A 22,510-nucleotide genomic window follows, 5' to 3' on the forward strand; every position below is an offset into this window, starting at 1 on the left:
TTTTTTTTTTTTGCGGTACGCGGGCCTCTCACTGTTGTGGCCTCTCCCGTTGCGGAGCACAGGCTCCGGACGCGCAGGCTCAGCGGCCATGGCTCACGGGCCCAGCCGCTCCGCGGCATGTGGGATCTTCCCGGACCGGGGCACGAACCCGTGTCCCCTGCATCGGCAGGCGGACTCTCAACCACTGCGCCACCAGGGAAGCCCCACAAGGGATCTTTGTGGTGATAAAACTGTTCTGCATATTGGCTGTGGTATTGAATACACAAACCTACGTATGTGATAAAAATTGTACAGAATTAAACACACACACAGGGACTTCCCTGATGGTGCAGAGGTTAAGAATCCACCTGTCAATGCAGGGGACATGGGTTCAATCCCTGGTCTGAGAAGATCCCACATGCTGCGGAGCAACTAAGCCCACGCACCACAAATACTGAGCCTGCGCTCTAGAGCCAGCAAGCCACAACTACTGAAGCCTGCATGCCCTAGATTCTGTGCTCCGCAACAAGAGAAGCCACCGCAATGAGAAGCCCATGCACCGCAATGAAGAGTAGCCCCCACTCGCTGCAACTGGAGAAAGCCCGCGCACAGCAAGGAAGACGCAACGTAGCCAAACACACACACACACACACACACACACACACACACACACACACGCATACATGAATGAATAAAAGTAAAACTGGGAGAATCTGAATAAGATCAACGCACTGTATCAGTGTCAATATCCTGGTTGTGCTATTATACTATAGTCTTAGGATGTTACCATTGGGGGAAATTGAATAGAGGATACATGGGATCCCTGCATTATTTTTATAACTGCATGTTAATCTACTATTTAAAAGGTTTAATTTTTTAAAAAAGATAAAAGATATAGGCTTTTATCTCAGAAACAGAGAAATTAAGGCATTTAAAGGAATTTGTAAATTTTATTCTCCTTGAAACTAAAATCTTAGGATATCGCCCATTTAGATTAATTTTATTGTTATCTTGAATTTAACTTGAGATGAACAATATCAATGTAATCAATGTTGTATATACTAGAACAGCTTTCTTAAACTTTAGTGTGTCCTTAGCACAGATTGTTATGGGGCATCCTATGTGCATGTTGCTCCTACCTGAATAAATTTCCCCACTAATAAAGCCACCCAACACACCAAGGGATTCCAAAGATTCAAAATGGGCCCACTAGAAGTGTGTGTTTTTCATCTCACATCAGTACAGGTTGATGAAAATAAAGTTACATTCAAACAACTTAGGCTCAGTATTCAGAATCAAAGAGTTGATAATATATGCCCGATCCCTACATGCTTTTATGACTCATTCTCCTTGTGTGTACGAGGTTGCCCATGCCCAACACGGCCAAAATCCACCTTTCTTCCCTACCCCTTCCACTACTTCTGCATCCAAATAACTTTTTAGTTATTCTTCACCTGGACTATCCTTCCAGAAATTTCTCTTCAATTCTCTCCATTCCCCAAAGCATCCGTACTCTTCCTTTCCAGGGAAGATTTCTACCAGCTTTATAGCAACGAAAGCGTCATACAATCCTGAACATAAAGGAGAAAGGAAGACCAAGGCTTCAAAATACTCAGTTTCTGGGCTGCTTAAAGATTTAGGAACTCCATCATCTCCATATCACATATCACACATCACATATCACAGTGATTGGTGATATGACTCACTCAAGTGAATCACAGATGTTTTTAATCTGTGATTCACTTGGATTTTTATTATTTAGATTAAGCCTACGATTTCATCTAAAACTCAGTAAAGATTGTGTTATTTACCAAAGCAAGTAAAATCAATACTTATTTAGCAGGAGTTCAGATGAACCCAGAGGAGATTCATAATGTCTGATGAAGTTGTGGATTTCATTCATTCATGGTGAGATGATCTGATTTGGCTCCATATTTATTTGTTGGGATGAATGCTTCATGAGAACTAGAACCATATCTGCATAGCTCAGTGCTGTATCCCCAGTGCCAAACGCAGGGCCCAGTACATTATAGATGCTCATTTAAATGCTTCTTACAGGGATATGTGGAAAAGGATAAAAGCAATGAAAGTGGCCACCATCCAAAGCAGCAGATGTGTGTGGGAGGTGGGAAACGAGGGACCAAGGAAGGGCAATTCTGTGTCAGGGCCTGGTAACAGCCTTGGAGAATGTGGCTGTACTCCCATGGGGTGGTCTCTGAACTGTGGCAAGAGAGGGCAGCAGGCACGGCACATCTGACAGCAACTCAGGGGCAAGAGCAGCTGATCTTCTGCTCTGCAGAGCAGTGTATCCTCCAGCCTTGGGGTATAGGGAAGGTTGCAGAAGGGAGTAGTGTGCTGCCAGTGAGACGACTGGTTCCTGAGCACAACAAGATCTTTCTGGAGATTCCCAGAAATTCTTGAGGAAATTTCACAGGAGTTGAATTCCTGCATTAGCTAGTGGAAGTACAAAAGCAGAAGTGGAAGCAGACAAAAATGATCTATTTTAATGAATCATTAGTAGTTTTTAAATCTTAGAATTAGAGGTCATCTAGTGCAACCACCCCCATCCATGGTGAAATACCTTTTAAGACATTTCTGGCAAATGATCGTTCAGCTTCTTCCCAGTTATTTCTAGTCATGATCACTTGGAAGAAGAGCCATCTCAGATTATAGATATCATGAATCTGACAAGACCCCAGACTCTATTAAATGGGTATAAATCACCTGCAAAACACACAAACCCTTTAAAATGTTGCAAAGCAGTAAAACAATAATTGCTTTTAATTTGCGGAATATTAAGTTCCTGTGGGGAGCAGGATTATAATTTAAAACTTCGTGAGGCTCTTCTTGCCCTCTAGAAATTAATTAACTCGGCGAGGAGACAAATCATCCAATCACATTGCTATTAGAGGACCAGTATGTATAGGATTTTGAAATACCTATATTTGTTTTACAAAAAATTGTGAAATTTTAATTATGATAGTTATAAGCTTCTTAATGTGATTTTTAAATACAAAAAAAGAAAAAGCCAGGTCAGTACAGGAATGGAGACACAACTCAGAAGAGAAACTTTTTAACACTGAACCAAGTAATTATTTAAGCAGCCACCAGGTTGTGCTGGTGACTCAGTGAAGTTGTTTTTAAAAAAAGTGAATTTAGTTTAAAATTTATATTTTGCATATTTTTAGGCCCCTAAATGTATAACCAGAGATTTTACATAACTCATTATATAAAATTTTCAATTCATTGTTAAAACACATAAACTTTAAAAAAAGATGTGTTTTAGAGCAAAATTTAAATTAAGCAGGTTGAATATATTCAATTTGCAAAACTTATTGGATGCTTACTACGTTATGTGGTGAAGAAAGAATGGATGAGACATGGTAATCACAATATAAATAACATACACAAATATAAACTAATTATTCCAATTTAACAAATAAGTTGAATCTAAGCTCCGAGTATTTTTTGTTTTGTTTTGTTTACTGCTCTCTCCCCCAAACCTGGAATATAGTAGGAATACAATAAAAAGTTGAGTGAAAGAAAGATTTTATAAGTTAGTGATTATATAATGTATATTTATAGAAAGTGTCATGAACATAAAATCTAGTTTTAAATGCTCACCAATATAACTTATAATCTAAATTTATTCCTATAAAACAGTGTGTTTAACCATCTTAAAACCATTTGATAAAAATTTAAATTTTACAAATCCCAAGGCTCTGATATATACCTCCAAGGAGTAATTTTATTTGCCATTCTTTAGAATAAGTGGTGTTAAGAAGATAAATTCTTTTAGGTATTCTCACCAGAGTATTTTATATCACTAAATTGCATTATGACATTATTTTTACTTAATTTACTTTCAAATATACAAAATCATGTGACAATAATTTTTTTTTTAACTATACACAGTGTCCCTAAAGATTCTGACCTATTCCCAGAATGAGGTTGATCCATTCTCCAGTCTCGTTAGAGTTATTGTTGAAAACAAAGCAAGGTTAAGTGTTCCCTTGTAGCTGGCTTTCTTCATCCAGCCCTGGAGACAAACTTTTTAAGAATATGTGCAAGTGTCTATTTTGGACTCTTAAACCAAAGTAAACTATATCTCACTCACAGGGATTTGGGGCACTAACACTGTGTCCATCCTCTCTTTCATGCTGATTTGCAACCATTTCTCCAGATTGTCATGCTCTCTGTTCCTCTCATATTTCTCTATTTCATATTCCTGTTTCTTTACATTCCTTTCTAGAAAGCGATGTGTATTTGTGCAAAAAAGCGTAGGAGTTGGAGTCCAATAAAGTGGAGTTTAAAAATAGGATCTACCACATTCTCGTGACCTTCAGCAGATTCTTAACTCTGGAATTCAGTTTACTCCTCTATAAAAGATGATAGCCAGGAGAATACACATTATTTCTACCTTCTAAGAAGCTAAAGGCAAGTGGGAGTTGCATGGAAAGGTACAGTCCACTGCTAGGAAATTTCTCTGCCACATTTCTTTCCTTTTTCAAAGAGGAATAAAAGATCTTCATTTGCACTAGGAGCTGTTTTGCACAGTTAATAAAACAAAGAAACTTAATGCTGCAGATAGCCCTTTGGCCCTTAGCTAAGGACAATATACTGTGGTTTTTGCTCTTAAAATTGTGAAACCCAGAATATTTGTCCAGAACTTGGAAACAGCTAGAAAATAAAAGGAGCTATAAATACAAATGAATAACACAGTGAAATGTTACATTTTACCTAATATAGCATGAGTTACTCAGGGCCAGGAAAGAAATACGACAAATGAAATGTCTCTGTGAATTTAGTCCGAAGAGGGCAGGCAGTTTGATGAGCATTATATATAGCTAGAAATAAAAGTAAATGGAATAAGTCCAATAGGGTTTTTAGTTCTAGCTGAGAGAGAGAGAGAGAGAGAGAGAGAGAGCGCGCGAGAGAGATCGATCCAAACTTCAAACTGGCTTTATCAAGACCTATTTTATAAGGTGAATTTAATCACAATTGTATGATGAATTGATATCTTCTCATCATCTATGGAGATGATCATATGATTTTTCTCTTTAGCCCTATTAATAAATAAATTAGTAGATTTCCTAATATTGAACCATCCATGCAGCCTTGTAATAAACCCTACTTAGATATGATGAGCTACTGGTTTTTTTCTGCTGCTGAAATATCTGCTAATATTTTATTTAGGATTTTTGTATTGATTTCATAAATGAGGTTGGTCCTTTTTTGTATGCAATCTTGTGGATTTTGGCATCAGTGTTATAAAAATAATTTTGGAGTTTTTCTTCTTTTTTTAGGCTTTAGATCAGTTTAAATAGTATTGGAATTATTTGCTCTTTGGTAGAATTCTTCTGTGAAACCGTTTGGGACTGGTATATAACTCTTGACAACTTTATTTAATGGAATTGGACTCTTTAGGTTTTCTACATGTTACAGCATTAGTTTTACTGAATCACATTTTCCTAGAAAATGGACTGTTTCATCCAGGCTTTTTAATTCATTTGAATAGAGCAAAACAAAGTAGTTTGAAGTTTTTTATTTCCTCCATTTCTAATTCTCCCATATTTCTTAAATTTAGTATTTGTTCCCCTTCCTTTTTTTTCTGACTTTAGAATAGATAGTAGTTGATCTATTTATTTATTAATTCTACTATTTTCTGTTTTCTAATTCAATATTTTTTATTTTAACTTTATTAATTCCTATCCTCTGTTTTCATTTTCTTGGTTTTATTATGTTTTTTCCTGATTCATTAAGTGCTTAATTTATTTTCATTGTTCTCTTTGTTGATACAGTATTTAAGGTTATATGTTATATTTCTGCTTTAGCAGTACACAAATCCCATGAGTTGTGAAATGTTGCATTTTTATATCCATTTTCTAGATGTTTTGTAATTTTGCAGTTTTCTCTCACGTGTAAGTACCTTTAAAGTTAGTTTTTATTATTTAGATAATAGAGGGCTTTTTTTTCCTTAATTACTTATGTAATTAAGTTTTAGTTTTGTTACACAGTGATCGGATGACATTGTGCTATTTCTAATATATAACATTTATTGAGGTTTGCTTTTATGACCTAATAGCTATTCAATTTATGTGACTGTCTTGACCTCTTAATAAGAAGATGTGTTTCTAGTTTCTAGGAAACAGAGCTAGACACACACACACACACACACACACACACACACACACACGTACAGATGATTTATATACAGTATATCATGTAAATGATATATATAAATTATATTTTTCTGATTCTTATATTTAGACAGGATTTTCTATGTCTTTTTCTGTTTTTTCAGTAACCTTGTTTTATCATGAACTGAGAAAGGTAACTTAAAGTTTCCTTCCGTTAGTGTGTCTTTGTCTTCTTATAGGTCCTGCTGTTTTACTATTTAGGGCATAGAGAGTCACAACGCTCACATATACATTGTAAAATTTACCCTGTAACATTATAGTTTTCTTGCTTAACAGTTTTGGCCTGACTTCCATTCTAGTTGATACCCATATTATTGATACTTGTTCATTTGTTCATTTGTTTGCATTTACTTAGTATGTCTTCGGCCACTATTTTATTATCAATCTTTCTGAATCACTTGGTTTTAGATAGGTTTTTGTATGTAACATGGATTTGTATTTCACTTTATGGTCCACTCTAATCCTTTTTCAACTAATAAAGAGGTGAGGACTTTTACATTTATTTATATATGTTTGCTTTAGTTCTATCATAGTATTTTATGTTATGACTTCTCATTTTATATTTACATTATTTTACATCACTACGTGATTTGCCTTTCTTCCTCCTTATGTGTGTGAAATTTTGGTTTGTACTTTTGTAATGGTGCATGCTTTTATAATAACTTTATAAAATACCCTTACTGTGTCTATTATCACTATAATTTAATGATACAACTAATACATTTCCTCTTCTTATCCTCTCTGCTCCCTTTTCTCCACCATCAAGTTTTAGCCAAAAATAATTCTTCCTCAGTGTCTATTTTACACTATTAAATATACTTATTCTTTTATTAATTGTCAGCTTGTAAATACTCTTGTCCCTCTTCCAAGGAGATGTCAAATTGTTCTAAGTAGGCAAATGTCCTAATTCGGATTCTCAGTTTTCAGAAAATAGTATCAATCAAACCCTCCTCAGCTTATTTATTAATTAGGGCATTTGGTTGTACATATTAATGGAAAAAAGACAGTTTGAAGTCCTCCCATTAAGTGAAATCTTGAACTCTTCACCTGTGACTTAGTGAGAATTTAGTGAATATCAGTTGAACCCATAAATGGTTGGGTGAATCTTAAAAGATAAGCAAGTCTTCTTGCTGTTCTGTGAAATTATGGATTTCCTAGCCTAATTTTTCTTGTCATATTTCTCTGTTAGCTGTCAATGAGCCCCGCTGTCCGTGGCCCTATTTAAGTTGCATTTTTAAAATAAATTTATTTATTTAATTTTTTTTTTTTTTTTTGGCTGTTTTGGGTCTTCATTGCTGTGTGCAGGCTTTCTCTAGTTGTGGTGAGCAGGGGCTACTCTTCATTGTGGTATGCGGGCTTCTCATTGCGGTGGCTTCTCTTGTTGCAGAGCACGGGCTCTAGGTACAGAGGCTTCAGTAGTTGTGCTTTGCGGGCTCTAGAGCGCAGGCTCAGTAGTTGTGGCTCACAGGCTCAGTTGCTCCGCGGCATGTGGGATCTTCCCCGACCAGGGCTCAAACCCGTGTCCCCTGCATTGGCAGGCGGATTCTTAACCACTGTGCCACCAGGGAAGCCCTTGAATTGCATTTTTGTGTGCCCTCAGTAACTTTGTTCTTAGTATGGTTCCTAATGGCAGCAGAGTATATGCTACCCAAAATATACCATGCTGGTATAAGGATTTTGAACTGAAGGCTATTTAGAAAAAGTAGATATAAGAAAATCTCTCCCTATTTACCTAAAAGCAGCACATAAATGTGTAGAGGTGTTCCTCTCTCTTCTCTACCAGAAGGGACAGAAGTTAGGGACAGAAGTTAATCACTGGAGACAACTCTAGACCCTTCTAAACCCAGAGACCTCACCAGCAGAACCTACATGAAAAAACATTACTAATTAGACCTTATCCTCCATTAGTTTTCCCCATATATTTCCCACAGTTTACTACCCCAGAAGCTCAAAACCCTTTTCCTCTATCTTGTAATTTCTCTACAAATTTATTCTTTGTTAAGATGCTATTTAAGTCCAAGTTCTAACCACCCCTTGGAGTTACTCATCCCTGAATACTCCTGTGTGTATGTACACCACGCATGTTAATACACTTCTGTTTGTTTTTCTCTTGTTAATCTCTCTTTCATCATTCTAATTTTAGGGCCCTAGTCAATGAACCTAAGATGGATAGAGGAAAGTTTATTTTTCTCTCCTACCATTTCTAATAAACACCTACAAATCAAGAGGGAGCGTCTCAAAGCATAAGAAAATAAGAGCTTCAATTACCAGAAGTCCCTTTATACTAAAAAGACAAAGATAACTGTAATGTGAGAGATTTAGCAATATTAATAACTCTGTCTCTCTCTCCCTTACACTTGAAACCAAGTATAACTAAGTAAGGAAGCCATAATAGGGATGGAAGGTGCTCACTTCTGAACTGCTCTCTCCTGGCAAGTGGAACCAATTCTGTCCTTTGGTACACATTGCTGATTGCCTACCCAATAGCCATTTACTCTTTCTTAATTAATAACAAAATCCTAACGTTTTTCCTGGATGGCAGTCTTCTGAAGTTGAATGCCAAGTTTCCCAGTCTCCCTTGTAAGTAGGGGTGGCTAGTGAGATGTCAGTGAAAGTCACTCATTGAATAAGCAAAGCACCCTTTGCCCCTTTGTCTTCTTGCTGGTTGGCCTGTGGACAAAACCATATGAGGTCTAGCAGCCATATGGAAGCCATGATGCATCCACGAGAATGAAGTCCCTGCTAAGAAGAGAAGAAAGAGAGAGACACTGAGTTCTTGGTGACTCTGCCATATCAGCCCTGGACTCTCTACTTCTAGATGCCTTTTATGTTAGAGGAAAATGGACCTTCATGTGTTTAAGCCACTGCAGTCACACTTATGTTTTCAGCAGCTGCAGCATTTAGTAAATGATGGATTTCTTTTATGGAAGTGTGAGGGGAGAGAGGGCGATGTTTGTCGATCTAACACGTGGGCTAAGGCTTAGCACTGAACAGGCATCACTGCCCCACAGCCTAGAGCAGTGCCTTTCACTCCCAAGCTCCACTGGAAAGTTCTTCGCGGACTTGGTGTCTGTCACTTACCTCTGTGTTCTCCTACCTATTTAGAATGTAGGAGAATGTGTAGTTTATTGTAGTTTATCAAGAGTAGTTTATTCTTTTCTATTCTCCAAAACTACGTCACCATCAAATTATTACATAATTCTGTTTGGTATCTGACGATACTTTCATATTTCTAGTTATAACTAATTGTAGGTTATAAACATAGATCCAAACTAGAGTTATGGATTTAGGAGTCAAACATGTGGTTGTTAGAGCCGCAGGAGCTGGAAAGGCATCCCAGGAAGAGCCAAAAGGAGAAGTAGACCAAAGACTGAACCCAGAGGAATCCTGACTTTAATAATGCTTCCTAGAGAGAAAATTTCACTTGCTGAAAGTCAAAATGTCATGATGTCATGAGGTGACAGAATGTTGCTGTTGTGGCAGAGGGACCCACTTTAGGACATCTGACACAGAGCGTCCAATCATGTTTTTCACTTACTGTAAAGCAGAAGCCCCCAAATCTGTTCCTATTTGTTGACCATTTATGAACCAGCAGTTCCTCAACACCAACCTAGAAGGGTATGCAAGATGACCCGTCCTTAGTTTGTGACAGAGGTGAAGGTCTTCATAATTTACGAAATGTTGTCTTTTATGTGGGAGAAATAAATGGCTCTTACTGGCTATTACAAGAACCAGGAAAAGAGCCTCTGAGTTTTTGTCGTTTCAGATCTTCAGTGACAAAGGGTTCCAAGCCGGTGTCTCATTAAGTCATACTTATGCTTTCACCTCTAGTTACCCCAATGCCAATATGGGATGAATGTAAATAAAGTTATTCTTAGGCTTTAATGAACTTATTTCATAATTATTCCTTTCCAGTCACATCCTTATGGTTTTGCTTTGTCCCTTATTTCCACTCATTTATACTAATGGTAATTTTTTCCTTTATGCATATCAAATTATATTTATCCTTATTGTTCCTTATTCTTGACTCTTACTAATATCCCCAGGTCTCCACATGCCTAGACCTAGATAGTCCTCTGGAGGGTAGAGTTCAGCTAAGTCCAGAGGACTGACTAGCAGTGGTTCAGCATGGCATTAACACAATTGCAGTAAGTGAGTTAATATATGTCAGTGCCCAGACGTAGCGTGCTCAATAAAGGTTAAGTATCATTTTTATCATAATCCAGATATAATCCAAGTATTGGATTTTTCTACCTTCAAAAACGCCCTCCCTTTAGCATATTTGGAGAAAATAAGTTTTATCTCACATCTCCTCCTCCTTAGTCAGTTCCTTGCTGCAGGTGCTTCTCTGTGCTGTTCTCGGCTGTATCTCAGGATGCCTTGCTTCTGGCCATGACCTGGAACACTTGAACTACCTTTCTTCTCAGTACGATGCTGCCACTTCTAACAAGCGTCAGCAGAGAGATAAATGTGAGAAAGGTCTTACATCTCTTGTTTCCTCGTTTCTCATACCAATATACACTATGCAGCTATCCAATTTTATGGGTGAGTTGGAAAAATATAAGCAAAGCAAAATATATAAACCGAGTACTTTATATGACTCTCCGGTATCCAAAAGTACCAAATGCTCTTTACAGATGATCTCATGGACACCCCAAGTTCTAGTCTTTACACAGAGAGGGTCCCATTCTTCTGACCCCACCATGAGTCTCCATTCTCCCATCTTTCCATGTGGGTTGGTTTGGCCCTAAGTTCACTTTCCTGCCAACACACAGGGAAGTTTATGAGGGTGTACTCCTCAAAATCTGAGCTATCCATTATAGAATAGCAGAATCTTCAACAGAGTAGTACAGAGCAGTCTTTGGCACTCAAAATCAGGATTGCTTCCAAGTCTTCCTGCAAGTGGAAAGTGTAATGTGACTCCTCTTTCTTCCTGATTCTCTAATAGTTAACTATAATACACACACACGTACATACACACAGTCTCAGAGACAGTAACATCTAAATCTATTGTAAATAATAAAAGAATTGTCCTAAATGCCTATAATATGCACAGTATCTCAGGCAGGATAGAGGTAGCAGTTAACATAATCTTGTAAATCCATGGAATTTCTCCCTTATTCTTTTGCTTTCAGCCTTAGAGCCCAGGGCTCAAGAATTTGGCTCAGTTATAAACTACCTACCCCATGGTTACCAATCCATGGCCTAAGAGTTTTGAAACTTTGAAAAGAAAGATTTTAGGTTTGATTTATCTTTACATTTCAGGCCATGTAGAGAACTCTTAAGTGAGGCGTTCTCTTGTGTGTACATGGATGTATATGAAAGGGATGATTTACAATCTTCCTCGCCAAGCAACCTCTCTAAGAGTTGGGAGACTTACCTTACCTATGGCCCAGGGTATATCTACCTTTTGTCTTTGGTCAGCCTGCTCCCATAACTGAAGAAAAAATAAATTCACTCTCCTGGACCTTCATACCACCACCTGCCCCATCTCCCAGTCAGAAAAGTTGCTTGGACAAACCCGTTTAGCCTACCAAGAAAAGGATGGAAGGCATAGAGCCTCATCTTGCTCATCTCTTGGACCTAGTATAGAGTCCAGTAAGCAATAGGCACTTAATAGTTGCTAAATTGCATGCAGTGAACCAGTATAAACCTCAAAAAGAGTATAAGCAAGGGATGTGCGATTTTTTTAAGTAGCGAGAACATCCCCCTTAAGGAAACAAGATTAAAATTCCTACACCTGTATATAAAAAGATTCTTGAGTATGATGCTTACCGGTACATAACTGATACAAACAGAACCATCAGAAGAGCACTCTCTCCAGGGTTTTTCTCAGAGCAACTTTAACATCCTTATTCCTCAAACTGTAGATCAGAGGGTAAGCATGGGAACCACACTGGGGTAGAAGACTGAGGCAAATTTACTCTGGTCCATAGATCCAGGAAAAGAGGTTTTCAAATAGGTGAATGCCCCTGACCCAAAGAACAGCGTCACAGCAACGTGGGAGCCACATGTGCTAAAGGCTTTGGACCTGCCCTCAGTGGAAGGAATACGGAGGATACTGGGGAGAATCAAAGCGTGAGATGAATATACTGATAAGGGGTATTGTGATGACCACGCCAACAACAATAAAAAACACCAGCTCATTGACATGGATGCTGGCGCAGGAGAGCTGCAAGAGGGGGAGGACTTCACACAGGTAATGGTCAACGATGTTGGAATCACGGAAGGTCAGTCTCAGTATGCTTCTGGTGTGGGCCATGGCCCCAGAAAACCCTATCACATACGAACCAAACATCATCAGAGAACAGACATGAGGCGACATGGTGACCATGTACAGCAGAGGATTGCAGATAGCCACATAGCAATCATAAGCCATCGATACCAACACACAGCACTCAGAATTGACAAAGAAACAGAAGAAAAATAGTTGAGTCATGCATCCCACGTAAGAAATGATGTTTTCTGACACAAAATCGTTCAGCATTTTGGGGGTAAACACACAGGAAAAACAGATCTATAAAAGACAAGTTGAAGAGGAAAAAGTACATAGGAGTGTGAAGGCTAGAATTCAGCCCAGTTAAGGTGATCAAGCCCAAGTTGCCCACCACAGTAAACACATAGATCCCTAAGAACAGTAGGAAGAGGGGAAGCTGCAGCTCTAATTGTTCTGATAATCCCACAAGGATAGACTCAGTCACTGAGGAGCTGTTTCTCAGAGCCATTCTCTTCTGGGGAGCTGTCTGTGGAAACAAGGGGCAAAATACATAGACTGGTTATAGGCACAAGCATGGCTGATGGAAGAAAGGTCTAGAAGATGAGCCAGTGCATGGATGCCCTCCTTTGTGCCTTTCTTCTCTCATCTATGCCCCCCCCAAGCTATTGACAATGTGTCTGTGACTATATCTCAGCTCCCCTGGGTTGATCGTGAATCCAAGCTAGAGTCTGTTACCATGGGCAGCAAGAGTTCTGTCCCCACCTGGGAGATGAGGGGATGGAGCCCCTGAATCGGCTGCCCAGCGGCTCTCAGAAAGACCTTCCAAGAGCCAGCAGGAGTACAACCCGAGCCCACTGCCTCAGGTTCAGAGACAGGAGCTCTCCTGTCGCCATCGTCTCCATTCATCCTGACTCCCTCTCCCAACTAGATACGGGGTTCCCGCCATGGGGAGAAAGCCAAGAGTGTCCCCTCTGTTTGCACCTCCTACCTTCCTCCTCTCGGTCCCTTCACTGCATTTCACACCAGAGTCAGTGTTAAGAGTAGGGAAGGGCTCAATACATCCCAGACCCCTTATTTGTGAGTTTAAAAGAAAGCCATCAGGAAAATAGGAGTCAGACATTCACCTTCCTCCTCCTTGCCCCCCAGAGTCCTGGGCCCTATGCAATCTCTTTTTCCATTATCTCAAAGGAGAAAATGGTGTTAGTGCATAAAGAAGACAGCCTCAAGTTTTAACTCTTCTGATTCCGTTGGTGCTGAGAATCAGAGCTTTTACAGACCCCAGTCTCCAAGGTGCTCTAGGAACAGACCAAGATTTCTGTTTGTGGATTTTCCCAGATGGTATATGCATCAACTTTAGGAGAAAAAAAACAGCAACGCTCATTTTCACCAGAACCCCAGCTGGCATATCATGAAGAACTTTATGCTACTTGATGGTCTCAGGGATCTGATTAGATACAGTTTCAACCCCCTGGGAATTTCTCAGAGATGTGTCCCTACAGGGAAGAAATTGTACTGTCTTTGTTTACAGCCTGGATGATGATGTTTACCTAGCATCTTGGGACGCAGGTGTTCTACTACTCAGACTTCTCCTTATCTCCAAGGACTTCATGTTGTTTAGTGTTGAATTGGAGGGGGGGACGCTCAGTTTTCCTATCCTTCATTAAAGCTTGACACTTACACTTGACATTAAGAGAGGATGATCCCAAACTAATTTCAGCCACTATTTCTAAATTTTCAAAAGGAGTTTTGAGAATAGGACAAAAAAAAAAGTTAGGTCAGACTTGTAGGTGATATGGAAAGCACCTCAGACAAAATGTTTCTAGCACCATGAGCTGCTCAGAACAGTGGAGACACCCCCCGCCCCAAACACCACCTACCCTCAGCTCTACTAAGGGCCATAGGCCAGCTTTTACTATATATGAAGAGATTAAAATATCACATCACATATGCAAAGAAGCACACACACACACACACACACACACACACACACACGCCCCTTTACAAAGTTACTCGATGGATGTGTGCAGGCTAAGGTATTAACAGGAGATGTACCTAAAGGTTTTAATCCTGTCATCCTCCAGATGACAAAATTGTTCTCCATGTGATCTGCTACATGAATATTCTAAGAAATATTCAAAGATATGTGAGCAACTACATTTGTAAGTTTCCACTGAAGCTGCCTAAAATAATCCCAGATTGCTTGGAACAGTCCTGATTTACATCCATTATCCCTGTATAATTATTAATAGCAAACCTTCTCACTCTCAAAAGTGTCTGGATTTGGATAACAAATTATATGGTCACCCTACTAAAAAGAGCATAAGCAGCTATTCAGGTCCTCTGGCTCCTGCTGTCTCCTAGACCCACTGACTTCTATCCACTTTCTGACCAAGGGAGTCTCTCTGTCCTTCACCCTCCTTACCTTGAGAGTTCTCCTTCCCTGAACCTACTCTTCCTGGCCAACCAGTACTATCTCATCAGTAGATTTTGGCTTCAAAGTGGGAAGGCATTAACTTCGGGCTGCTTCTGATTTATACCTAGCAAAAAACCCTAAAGCAAATGAAGTTAAAACCGTAGTTACCTGCCTAAAGTATATGGAAGGGGAATAGGGGGAGAAGAATTACATAGGAACAAGGAATAAAACATTGGTACAATTCTATATTGCAGTCATTGGTACCATGGTATAATATTGTTGTATATTGCTGTATATGGTACAATACATTGATTAGTAGTATTTAACAAATTTGGACATATACATACATTTTGACCCAGCAGTTATACTCCTAGATGTATACCGAATAAAAATAAGTATACACATGTATACCCTAAAAACATACCAAAAAGTTTCATGAAAGTTAAACAGATAAACGTCACAAACCTATTATGGAACAAAAGAAGCCAAGGACAAAAGAAGGCATACTTTATGATTCTATTTATATGAAGTTCAAAGGCAAGGAAACTAATCTTTGATGTTAGAAGTCAGATAGCAGTTATTCATGGTTGGTCAGTTGGGGACTAGTGACTGGAAAGGTCTATGAAGGGTGCTTCAGGTTCAGGGTTGCTGACAATGTGCTGTTTCTGACAGGGGTGCTGGTTACATGGATGTGTTCAGTTTGTGAAAATTCATCCAACTGTGTTCTTATGTTACCCTTCAATTAAAAGTTTACGTAAAACATAAATGGAGAACAAAAACAAATGAATAGCTTAATAAATCATCCCGCAGAATTACTTTAACACTAAAATTACTAAACACCTTTGAGGCATAATTCCCTAATTTATAAAATGGAGATTTACTAACCTACCAACTTTCAGTATGATAACACATGCAAAAGTACCTTTTTTATTTCTCATCTATCTTACTTTTCTTAAAATAAAACCCCCTTTTGTTTCTCATATAAAAGGGAGGAAATCAAGAGGAAAAGGAATTAATGCTTATGGAGCAACTGCAGAGCACCTGGCATTATGCTGGATGTTTTCTATGTATTATGTTTATAACAACTAGACAGTGTGCATGTGTGGCAGATTATTCTTTCCAAAGATGGCCATTCCAGCACACACATACACATACATACATACATGCATGCATCTTACATCCCACATGCTCTTGGTACAATGAAACTAACACTCCTCCCATAAAGAGATGGTGTCTATGCTTTCTAACCTTGCATCTAGGCAGGGACTTGGGATTTCTCAAACCAAGAGTATGGTAGAAGTGATGCTTTGTGACTCAGTCATGAAAGAATACAGCTTTCCCTTTCTCTCTCTCTCTCCCCCTTCCCCCCTCCTTCTCTCTCTCTCCCTCCCTTCCTTCCTGCCTCCCTCTCTCTCTCTCTCTCTCTCTCTCCCCCCGTACTCTTATTCCTCTTTTGTCATCCCCAGCATCTCAGTCATGTTGGAACACTCTGGCTTTGTCTCCAAAAACACCACAAAGCAGAAAGTTTATGGCAGTTTATCCAATGTTGAGGGAGAGCAGAAGCCCTCTAGGGGCCAGGACAGTTTCTAGTACAGGTCAGGATTACTTGGTCTAATTCCCCCTCACTACTCAGAGAAATCTTTTTCCAGTTCCATATTTAGATGATGTTTTTGAGATTTATTTTTGTGAAGAAAATAGTTATTTCTTTCTAGTACATAATTTCTTACCCACTGCACTTCCCCCTCTTAAATAACAGGTTAGCAGATGTGTAGCAATGACCCAGCAATGGAAGAGTAAGAAAGAATTATCTCTGTTCATTAGAGTAGAAGTCAGTGTATTCATTTATTCATCATCCAATAAGTATTAAGGTTAGCTATTTCCAGCAATCTTGCAAACTTTATATTCAGAAAAATCTCTCCTGATATAACAAAACCAAGAATTTAGAATAAAATATAAAAATCATCTATTTGTTAATTTTTGAACTGGCAGAAACTAAGTGAACTCCTATGAGAGCAAAAGAGAAAAAATAAGGATGTAATAATCCAGAGGGGTGCACAAGCACTGAACCTGGGGTTTGCCCTTGGGGAACTAGTAGATGCCCTGTGGCCCAGAGTCAGAGTTTAATTGGGTTACCTATGCAGGACATAAGAGATAAAGCCTGGGAATCAAGCAGGTTGGGAGTTTGGAACCTGTTGATGCATAATACTAGATCCCCAAAGGGAAACATCTTCCATGGCTTAATTAGAGGAAGAGAAAAGCTCACACAGGAAGAGGGCAGAGATATGTATCTGTCTTGGCCTTGGCTCTAGAAGGGCAGACAAAGAGACAAAGTATCCCCTGAAAAGTTCTAACCACCTCTGTGTTTTAGGTGGAAAATTCATATTACATATACAACCAAAAAAAATCCTTCTTGGAAAAATACAGTTTAAATCAAGATATCAAAGACTTTCCCCAGATAAATATCCAAGGATCATAAGCTCTTAATGAAAAGCACTAAACAAACACAAAATAAGCCGCCAGGATGAGAATCACCATAAATGAAAAATCACAATCTGTACAACCAGACCTGCAAAACTATTAGGCTTATCAGGGACAGAATACAAAAAAAATGTACTTGATGTATTCAAAGGAAAAAAAATTGAAAGTATAATGAAGGAAAAATCAAAATTGACAAGGCATATTTTTTTAAAGACTCAAATAGAACTTTATTTATTTATTTGCCACACTGCGCAGCTTGTGGGATCTTAGTTCCTGAACCAGGGAATTCCTTCAAATAGAACTTTTAGAAATAAAAACATGATTGTTGAAATTAGCAACTGTATGAATGTGTTAAACAGCCTATTAGACACAGGTAAAGAGAAAATAAGTAACTTGGAGAGTAGAAATTATCCAGAAGCCAACATAAGCTAGGGGGATGGGGAAATAAATATCATTTAGAAATATAACCCAAGAAATGTAGAAGTAAAGAAGGTCCGACAGATATACAGAGAGCATTTACCACATTCTAGGCCCTGTGTTTTGCACTAAAAATAGAGCAACAGCGGAAACAGACGTACATAGTCCCTGTTCTTTCAAACATGTATTTTATATGGAGAAACCTAGAATAAACAGATACTTCTAATAATCAATTAGAAATACAGTAAGTGTGCCCGGAAGAAGTTATGGGGTGCTATGAACCCATTTAATGGAGGGTCAGGGAAGGCCTCCCTGAGGAAGTGAAATTCAGGTTTAAACCCAAAAAGTAAGTAGGGATAAAAATAGTTGTTTGTTTGTGACTGTCCAGCATTGGCACTCCTTCTGCATTTGGGAATCCGCCCTTGTGTGAGCCTTGGATGGAGCCAGGACCTGGCCTCTTTCCGTGAAATCTCTCCAGAGAACATAAGACCTGAGCTCAGCTCAGATGTTCCCATGCAGGTCTCTGAGTCTGGGGCAAGTGACACAAGAAACAAGAACAACTTATATTTCTTTTTGGCCCAAGGAAAGAAAAGAAAAAATCGATCAGTCAATACCAAACATCAGGTGTTGCTGGTGCCAGCAGGAGCAGCCAGCTCAGCCTATCCAGATGGTTCTGAGGTGTAACTTGGCTGTGATTCCACCACCTGGCTTCCCCTGGTTGCTGCCTGACTCCAGAAACCGGTTCCTCAGTCTGCTCTAGGATTCTGTGAACCACCCCATTTCTTGACAACTCCCTTCTTTGAAGAAGTTAACCAGAATCAATGTCTGCTGTCTGCAGTCAAGAACCCTGGCTGGTAGAATAGGGACTGGAGATTAAGGGGAATGTGGGCGGGGAGTGGATTCAGGGAAAGCATTCCAGGCTGTGGGGCAGCTTGAAGGCAGACATACCCGCCAAAATCACCTTCTTAAAAGGGTGTAACAAACTCCCAGAGATTTTCTTTATTTTGAATGATTTTTCCCTTCCAGGGAACTGTTGTGTGGATGTGGTTTAGAGGATGAAGTGAACACACATTCCAGATTCTGGAGACCATTCTTCATACTCCTACACAAAGTTTTTTAAACCTTCAATTCTCCAATGACTCTTCTTTTCTTTAATAAGCTGCTTTTCTAGCTAAACAGAAATGCATTTGATTAATTGTCTGACCAGCTTTTTTAATGCTCTGTGGGCCATAACAACAAGAGCAAATAATAATAAGGATTATGTTTAACATCTAAGAAAGCTAATGACACAAAAATTATTTTTATTAATGATTAAATTGCTAGTGTGTGTTTATATTGGTCATTGTTATTATAAGGTTCTATTTTTCATGGGCTCTGTATACACTTTGTTGTCTTTGCAATTCCTTATAAAATGGAATAGCTTTCTGCATACCTTGTAAAACGTGGAAAATAATTTACTCTTAAAAATCATTTATATAGGGCTTCCCTGGGGCGCAGTGGTTGAGAGTCCGCCCGCCGATGCAGGGGACACGGGTTCGTGCCCCGGTCCGGGAAGATCCCACATGCTGCGGAGCGGCTGGGCCTGTGAGCCATGGCCGCTGAGCCTGCACGTCCGGAGCCTGTGCTCCACAATGGGAGAGGCCACAACAGTGAGAGGCCCGCGTACCGCAAAGAAAAAAAGAAACTCATTTGTATAGTATTATGGAAAGTGTATCTTTGATTTTGCAACAGATCTTTATTCGGAAACAGTCTCCAATTATTACATCGTTACTATGGAAACACACAGTCTGCTTTATGATGTGGTTTTAGAAATGCATTGCTATTAGTCTTGAATGATAAGTAGAAGTTTACCAGCAGAGAATATCAGGAGGATGTTCTGGGCAAAGGGAATCACAAAAGGAAATATTAAAGGTCATTTGAGGGGGGAGGGGAAGCACTGCAAATTTGGGGAATGGAAAATGACACAGACTTGAATCGTATACATGGCAGAGAGGGGTGGGAGGTAGCTGGGTTAGATGAAGGTTGATAGTAAATTATATCCTTCTTCCCTCTCTGAGTCCAGAATCAATTGAGAAATTAGATACAGAAGTCAGACAGGAAAAAAAAAATGCCAGCTTTATTGCTGATAAGGTTGATTGGAAGACCCAGCTTGGTTGTACATCTACATCCAAGGACCCTATAGCTCTCTCATTGCACACCATAGACTAAATTTATGAATCCAGGTCTAAACTGAGCTGGAGAACTGTTGGTGTTCTCGACAAAGAAACAGAGTTGCAGATGGAACAGATGAGTGGAGATCCTGAGAATGTGCCTGTCCTAACTAGAAATGAGATGGGCTGTAGGAAGGGGGCTGGGCCACACTAAGCCACATTATAAGTTAACTTTCCCAATTTCTGATCAGTCCTATAAACCAGCGGTCCCCAAGTTTTTTGGCACCAGGGACCAGTTTCATGGAAGACAGTTTTTCCGCAGACGGGGCTGGGGTGGAGGGTTCCGGGGGAATGGGGATACGGTTCAGGCGGTAATGTGAGCGATGTGGGGGATGGTTCAGGCAGTAATGCCAGTGATGGAGGGAATGGTTCAGGAGGTAATGCGAGCGATGGAGGGGATGGTTCAGGCGGTAATGCGAACGATGGAGGGGATGGTTCAGGCGGTAATGTCAGCGATGGAGGCGTTGCTTCAGGCGGTAATGTCAGCGATGTAGGGGATGGTTCAGGCGGTAATGCCAGCGATGGAGGGGATGGTTCAGGCGGTAATGCCGGCGATGGAGGGGATGGTTCAGGCGATGGTTCAGGCAGTAATGCGAGCGATGGAGGGGATGGTTCAGGCGGTAATGCGAGCGATGGGGAGCGTCAGGTGAAACTTTGCTCGTGCACCACTCACTTCCTGCTGTGCAGCCCGGTTCCTAAGAGGCTACTGACAGCTGGTGGTCCGTGGCCCGGGGGTTGGGGACCCCTGCTATAAACCATCCTCTCCTTTGGGGTGAAGTGGGGAGAATAAGGGGGAAGAGAAAGGGTTGCTTCTTCTTTTACCTGCCTGGGACATAGAAGCTTCTCCCCCACTAGGGAAAGTAAAGCATAAATGAAGCTAGAATCGCATTTGGAGCCCAAAGTGGTTAGCACCAGAGTTTGGACTTCACTGTAGTTGATGGTGAGCAAAATGGGAGAGCCTTGACATCTCCAGACTTGTCTTTCAATTTTGGTAAAGGGCGAAGGAGAAGGATGGGGCTGGAGACCAGGAAACCTGAACTAAGGTGGTGGGAGGGATGTGCAGAATGTCACACATGAGAATAAATCAAAGAGAAAACTACTCTTAGAAAAGGAATTTAGGATCCTCAGATGAACACATCACTGTTAAAAAGTTCTTTGAAAAGAAGGAAACAATGTTGTCCTTCTGTGCAGCCAACAGAAACATTTCACATCATTCCACTGACCTTACAGCTTCAAACATAATGAGTACAGCTGTTAAAAATCATGATTTTCATATATATTTAATCACACAGAGGCTGCTTACAATGTGTTACAGGATGAAAAATAGTTATAAAATCATACATAATATGATCACATCTGTTTTTGTGTGTTTGTATATGTTTATGTGTGTATTGTCTTTGCAAACCAATTTAAGCCATCACGACTACACACACACAAATATTCTGAAAAAACATACACCCAAATCCTAAGAGTAGTTAGTTATCTCTAGGTGGCAAGATCATAGATTTTTTAATCTTTTGCTTACCTATACATTTACATATTCTTACAACACTCAAGCATTGCTTTTGCAAATTTAAGAAGAAATTATTTCAAAAAATTAAAAACAAAACACTGTATAATTTAGTATTTTAAGATCCCACTAAGGATTCATTCAACATTTATTTAGCGCCTTCTGTATCTGTCAGGCATTAAGCTCTCAGCATGTGTTAGATCACCTAGCTGAGGTTGGGAATATAACCTCAAATAAACATTCTGTGAATATATTACTTCACAATCCATATTACCATAGTCCAGGAGGTCTCACACGTTTATATTACTGACCCTAGTAGGTCAGTGCAGTGAGTAAGGAGAAGAGTCTTTAGTGTGTCTCCCTTGACATTTGTTCTTGGCAAATTGTTTTCAAATGAGAGTGAATTATGGACTTGTTCAGCTCAAAGGCAGCAAGACCTTGGTCTTGGCACGAGATGCATATACGTGCATCACTATTTCTTACACATGCAGATTGAGCCTCTGGAAGGCAGTGAGTGGTAGGAGTGTGGACACCAGAGTCAGACAGTCTAAATTCAGTTCTTTACTCCACCGCTTACTATTTATTCAATCTTAGGCAAGTTCCTTAATGTCTTGAAGCCTCAGTTTACCCATCTATAAAGCAGAGAGAATTATCTCATACAGTCGTAGGGAAGACTAAATGAGAACCCATATAAAATGTTATTATTACTGTTTGAAGAACATGAGTTCCTTGAATGTGAAAATATTGTCCACCTTCATTCTCAGATCACAGTCATTGCAAGATACATGAATGAAGGAGGCAAATGGGACAAGGAGTCATATCTTTAAGGAGGCCAGACTGAATGGCATCTACAACCAAATGTGTGGACAAGCGTCTCGGGGCTTTTTTCCTCCCGCTCCAGGCCTAATTCTTCCTTTCATGTAGTCTCACAAGTCACTGATGGGAACCTAGGAAACTGTGATGTGAGCAGGTAAAAAGCGGTGAGAAGTGACACTTCGGAATCATCGGGTTTGGGACACAGAGCATTGGCCTATTGACAGAAAGCAAGTCTCACTTATACATAGACAGGTATCCTCAAAGAGCAAA

General features: G+C 39.7%; 1 protein-coding gene across 1 annotated transcript; it reads right to left on the bottom strand.

Annotated features, from left to right (window-relative positions):
* Positions 1-11,982: 11,982 nt before the first annotated feature.
* LOC132525440 (olfactory receptor 8B4-like) lies at positions 11,983-12,907 on the bottom strand. The gene is given in 4 exon segments (XM_060157991.1): positions 11,983-12,059; positions 12,062-12,258; positions 12,260-12,694; positions 12,696-12,907. Coding segments are annotated over 4 exon segments (918 nt in total). The 5' UTR covers positions 12,905-12,907.
* Positions 12,908-22,510: the final 9,603 nt, after the last annotated feature.

The sequence above is a fragment of the Lagenorhynchus albirostris genome, chromosome 9 (assembly GCF_949774975.1).
Source record: "Lagenorhynchus albirostris chromosome 9, mLagAlb1.1, whole genome shotgun sequence".
NCBI classification, from domain to species: domain Eukaryota; kingdom Metazoa; phylum Chordata; class Mammalia; order Artiodactyla; family Delphinidae; genus Lagenorhynchus; species Lagenorhynchus albirostris.